The sequence below is a fragment of the Hemiscyllium ocellatum genome, chromosome 49 (assembly GCF_020745735.1).
Source record: "Hemiscyllium ocellatum isolate sHemOce1 chromosome 49, sHemOce1.pat.X.cur, whole genome shotgun sequence".
NCBI classification, from domain to species: domain Eukaryota; kingdom Metazoa; phylum Chordata; class Chondrichthyes; order Orectolobiformes; family Hemiscylliidae; genus Hemiscyllium; species Hemiscyllium ocellatum.
This window is the reverse complement of record NC_083449.1, coordinates 8975903-8981768: the sequence shown is the minus strand read 5'-3', so window position 1 is coordinate 8981768 and position 5866 is coordinate 8975903. Positions and strand designations below refer to the sequence as shown.

At 50.7% G+C, this 5866-nt stretch overlaps 2 protein-coding genes across 2 annotated transcripts; both read left to right on the top strand.

Annotated features, from left to right (window-relative positions):
- The first annotated feature begins 2563 nt into the window (after window positions 1-2563).
- Window positions 2564-4194, top strand: LOC132837114 (histone H1.11L-like). The gene has a single exon (XM_060856809.1). It carries the CDS (start codon window positions 2637-2639, stop codon window positions 3300-3302), a length of 666 nt encoding a protein of 221 aa, XP_060712792.1. The 5' UTR covers window positions 2564-2636; the 3' UTR covers window positions 3303-4194.
- Window positions 4195-4531: 337 nt separating this feature from the next.
- LOC132837224 (histone H3) lies at window positions 4532-4988 on the top strand. Its single transcript, XM_060856943.1, has one exon. It carries the CDS (start codon window positions 4535-4537, stop codon window positions 4943-4945), a length of 411 nt encoding a protein of 136 aa, XP_060712926.1. The 5' UTR covers window positions 4532-4534; the 3' UTR covers window positions 4946-4988.
- The last annotated feature ends 878 nt before the right edge of the window (window positions 4989-5866 follow it).

Below are 5866 nucleotides of genomic sequence, written 5' to 3'. Positions count from 1 at the left end.
CTTGGAGGCCCTGATCATGGCGGATGGAGGTGTAGAGAGATTGGATATCCATGGTGATGATGAGGCGTTGGGGGCCGGGGAAACGGAAGTCTTGGAGGAGGTGGAGGGCATGGGTGGTGTCTAGAATATATGTGGGGAGTTCCTGGACTAGGGGGGATAGGACAGTCCAACCTCATAGTCCGGGAACCCTGCACTGCCCTGTTCTACCTCCTTCCCAAGATCCAAAAGCCTGACCACCCTGGCCAACCCATTGTCTCAGCATGCTCCTGCCCCACTGAACTCCTCTCTATCTACCTCGACAGTGTCCTATCCCCCACTCTCATTCGTTTGGCCGAACTAGTCGTCACCCTTAACAATTTCTTCTTTGAATCCTCCCACTTCCTCCAGACCAAAGGGGTAGCCATGGGAATGCGTATAGGCCTCAGCTATCCTGTCTCTTTGTTTGCTACGTAGAACAGTTGATCTTCTGTAATTACACTGGCACCACTCCTCACCTCTTCCTCTGCTACATTGATGACTGCATTGGCGCCAGCTCGTGCTCCCACGAGGACGTTGAGCAATTCATCAACTTCACTAACATATTTGACTCTGACCTTAAATTTACTTGGACCATCTCTGACACCTCCCTCCCCTTCCTGGCCCTTTCCATCTCCATTAATGACGACTGACTTGACACTGACATTTTTTACAAACCCACGGACTTCCACAGCTACCTGGATTACACCTCTTCCCATCCTGCCTCTTGCAAAAATGCCATCCTGTATTCCCAATTCCTCCGCCTCCACCGTATCTGCTCCCAGGAGGACCAGTTCCACCACAGAACACACCAGATGGCCTCCTTCTTTAGAGACTGCAATTTCCCTTCCCACGCGGTTAACGATGCCCTCCAATGCATCTCGTCCACATCCTGCACCTCCACCCTCAGACCCCACCCCTCCAACTGTAACAAGGACAGAATGCCCCTGGTGCTCACCGTCCACCCTTCCCAAACCTTCACATAAACCAAATCATCCACCAACATTTCCGCCACCTCCAAAAAAAAACCCACCACCACCAGGGATATATTTCCCTCCCCACCCTTTTCCGCCTTCCGCAAAGACCATTCCCTTCGTAACTACCTGGTCAGGTCCACGCCCCCCCACAACCCACCCTCCCATCCACTTTACCCTTTCACCACAGGAACTGTAAAACCTGTGCCCACACCTCCTCCCTAAAGGAACCTCCCACATGCATCAACCTTTTACCTGCACATCCACTAATATCATTTATTGTATCCGTTGCTCCTGATGTGGTCTCCTCTACATTGGGGAGACTGGGCGCCTCCTAGCAGAGCGCTTTAGGGAACTTCTCCGGAACACCCGCACCAATCAACCACACCGCCCCATGGCCCAACATTTCAACTCCCCCTCCCACTCTGTCGAGGACATGGAGGTCCTGAGCCTCCTTCTCCACCGCTCCCTCACCACCAGATGCCAGGGTGAAGAATGCCTCATCTTCCGCCTCAGAACACTTCAATCCTATGGCAACAATGTGGACTTCAACAGTTTCCTCATTTCCCCTTCCCCCACCTCACCCTAGTTCCAAACTTCCAGCTCAGCACTGTCCCCATGACTTGTCTGGACTTGTCCTACCTGCCTGTCTCCTTTTCCACCAATCCACTCCACCCTCTCCTCCCTGACCTATCACATTCATCCCCTCCCCCACTCACCCATTGTACTCTCTGCTACTTTCTCCCCATCTTCCTCTAGCTTATCTCTCCACGCTTCAGGCACACTGCCTTTATTCCTAATGAAGGGCTTTTGCCCGAAACGTCGATTTCGCTACACCCTAGATGCTGCCTGAACTGCATGGACATGAAGGCCCTGTGTACGCTGTTCTGTCTTCTAAGCTTGACAAACCGACTGGCCATCTTTGAGGGTGTAAACAGTGGAGCTGATGAGAGTGTAACAGTTACTGAGGAGAAGAACTTCAACTAACTCCCAGGACACCGCAGCAAAGGGTGAAAGGAGGAGACATTCTATCCTTCCACACTTACATTTGGTGATATTTATGGCGTGTGACTGTGTGAATGTGAATACTGTGTCAGAGAGGCTGTCGGAAAAGGGCGGACGGTTAGTCGAACGTAACTGTGTTTGTGTGTCCGCGAATATTATGATATTTCTGGGTTTCTCTTGTGAAAATCAAAAACATTTTCAATTCAACTTATTCCCCGGCTCCCCCACTAGACCCTAAAGGTAGAATTTAAGACAATGTATTCGTTGATTTCAAGATTTCAGTCTAAAAGTACCGACAATGTCAGCGCTCAGCTCAAAGAGCTCGATCTGTGCGGCAGCAAAATGCGTTTAACTCGACAGCGGAGCCATCTTTTCGAGTGAAAACTTTTCAGTCGCAAACCTTCCCTGGTCTGGGTCAGGAGCGATTGAGCCTGGCTCTCTGGAGATGCGGAATTTCAGAGACATCGGAGAGTTTAGGCCGTTAGAGAAACACAGAGGGGCAGCAGGAGCAGGGAGCTGACGGCAGGTTGTCCCTGCGCCGTCCGCTCGCTGCCTTGAAGTTGCTCAGTGCCGCCGCCAGCAGCTTCATTGCTGACCCAGTTCAGACTGACCCAGAGAGAGATTCAGCGCAGAGTTCTCAACATGAGCGACAGTGCAGCCGCCGAAACAGCTCCTCCAGCCTCCGCTCCCACCAAAGAAAAGGCTCCCAAGAAGAAGGCGGCGGCTCCCAGGAAAAAACCACCCGGTCCCGGGTTGGGAGAGCTGATTCTGAATGTTGTCGGGGATATCAAGGATCGCAAAGGGACGTCTCTGTCCGCAGTAAAGAAGGCGCTGGAGAAAAGCGGGATCGATGTGGGAAAACGAAAGGCACAGATCAAGATGAGTATCAGGAGGTGCCTGGCGAACGGTTCCCTCGTTCTGGTCAAGGGCCAGGGCGTCTCCGGCTCCTTCAAACTCCCAAAGAATCCAGTCAAGGCAAAAGCGGGAAAGAAGGCGGGAACATCAGCGGCCGCCAAGAAACCGGCCGTGAAGAAATCACCCGCCAAGAAGGTGACACCAAAGAAATCCAAGGCCAAGAAAATGACAGTCAAGAAATCCCAGGCCAAGAAAGCGACAGCCAAGAAAGCGAGCGGTAAGAAGACGGCACCGCCAAAGAAAGCGGTGAGCAAAGCAGCGCCAAAGAAACGGACTCTCGTGAAGAAGGTGAAAAAGGCCAAGGGTCCTAAAGCCCCCAAACCCCTCAGCAAACCGGCTAAAGGCAAGGCCAAGCTCAAAGCGAAAGTGACGAAGATAACAGCAAAGAAATGAACCAGTCGGTATAACATATACCCATCTGAACCCCAAGGCTCTTATCTGAGCCACCCACATGTCTCAAGGAAGAGCTGAGCCCGGTTCCAATGTTACCCGTCCCGGCACCGAACACAAACATTGATCTGAATGACTCAAATACACACATGCTTTGTTTTACGAGAGCGGAGGCTTGTAAATGGGGAAGGTATCATATAGGGAGGGTTTATTGACCTCTACCTGGTTATTTCACTTCGCGACTTGTAGCTCTACCAAGTCACGAATGTGACATGTTGTAGAATTTGTATTTCATTGACCCGTTCAGGGATGTTACTTTGTTCAGTTTTGATTCTGAGACCCTGCGGACGGTTACAGACAGTTCAGGCAGCAATTTCACATTTTCTTTGGGCTAATTACAATCTGGGGTTAATACAAGAGAATCCAGGGGCGGCACGGTGGCTCAGTGGTTAGCACTGCTGCCTCAGCGCCAGGGACGTCTGTGTGGAGTTTGCACATTCTCCCCGTGTCTGCGTGGGTTTCCTCTTGATGCTCCGGTTTCCGCCCACAGTCCAAACGTATGCAGGTCAGGTGAATTGGCTATGCTAAATTGCCCAGTGTTAGGTGGATGAGTCAGGAGTAAATGTAGGGGAATGGTCTGGGTGGGGTTGCTCTTCGGAGGGTCGGTGTGGACTTGTTGGACCGAAGGCCTGTCTCTACACTGTGGATAATTTAATCATAAAGTGAGATCCTGTCCTTTTATCGGTGTACACTGCATTAGCTTTTAAGATGTTTAAATTGGCGGGGTTGTTTCGATTGAATCACGGCCGGTACAAGTTCGGTTGCTCAGTTTGTCTGAGCTGTTTTAAACCCCGCCTTTCCTCCCGCCTGTTACAGACAGATCAGGCAATGATCCCGCCTCCTGTCCGCTAAGTAGTTTTTAAAGAGTTACTATATAAAAAAAATAAATTTTATCTTAGTTGCAAACGGATGGCGTTTTGCGTTTCAATGGTTACTTTAATCTCAAGGTTTGTGAGGGTGAATTCAGCGGGCATTTTGAAATTGACCAACTGACATTTCCAGGGAACCAATCAGATTCCAACAATTCTTTTCCTGCCTTTTCTGTCCCTTTCGCAGCTGTTTCTCTGTGGGTTGAGAGACAGGGCTGTATCCAATCCCAGCTCTAGGGCGGGCTCTCAGCTCCCTTAAACAGGCAGCACCGCAGCAGCAGCATTTGTCACTGAGAGTTAGTGAGAATGGCCAGAACCAAGCAGACAGCGCGCAAATCGACCGGAGGGAAAGCTCCCCGCAAGCAGCTGGCGACCAAAGCGGCCCGCAAGAGCGCTCCGGCCACGGGCGGAGTGAAGAAGCCTCATCGCTACAGGCCCGGCACGGTGGCTCTGCGGGAGATCCGCCGCTACCAGAAATCCACCGAGCTGCTGATCCGCAAACTGCCCTTCCAGCGCCTGGTGCGAGAGATCGCTCAGGACTTCAAGACCGACCTCCGCTTCCAGAGCTCGGCGGTGATGGCCCTGCAGGAGGCCAGCGAGGCTTACCTGGTGGGGCTGTTTGAGGACACCAACCTGTGTGCCATCCACGCCAAGCGGGTCACCATCATGCCCAAAGACATCCAGCTGGCCCGCCGGATCCGCGGGGAGCGCGCCTAAACGGAGCCTGGCCGGCCCTGCACATTCACCCCGAGAGAGAGAGAGAAACACAACGGCTCTTTTCAGAGCCACTAAACCATCCAGAGAGAGCGGGAAGCGATCGCAGTCTTTGGAACATGGCTTTGAATAATATTAAACGGGGTGTACGTCACATCAGTAATGCATTTTAGGGGAGTTAATGATCGCACAAGCGGCAGTGGTTAGAATGTACGCTGCTGTGAATGTTATGTAACTTTCACCTGCTTCATTATAGTAGTGCAGTCTTAATTCCAGATCAAATCCCCTCTGCACTCACTGCCTCCCTTGGTGTTCCCGCCAGCTGTAACTATATGATCATTGCTGAGAAAGCAGGCGGGAAAACATGGCGCTAAATCATCAACCGTTTTCTTTCAAATTTGAAAATCCTGCCGAAACGTAGATCAGAGAAGGGAGCTTTACGGAAAACAATACTAACGTATTTAGTCATTAATTTGCTATTTTTCTTTCGGGTAATGAGACTAGAAGCTATTTGAAGGATTCGAGATTGTCTTCGGAGGCAATGAATACCCTCATTTAGCCCTGTGATGATTTCATGAACGTTCGTCGGTGTGAGCGCATTAATAACGAACGCCACCATTAGGTATTATTTTAAGACCGTGCCCCCCTTAATGCAAAAGCTCCGCATTAACAATTCCAGTCCGCCGACTGTTCTGGTTTGATCTCGGTTCATTTTGAAAGCTTCTCACCGACAGCAGAAAGCCCCATTTACACTCTTCTGCAACACCACAGAACCCGCGCGGAGTTTTGGAAATTAAAAAAAATAAATGTGTAATGTATCATACAGAGCCCGTGAGTCTGTAAGAAAAGGAGCATTTCTTTTGTTTCCCAGTGGTGACACACAGGGCTCAGACCTCAGTTTAATGTGTATAATTTATTCCTGCA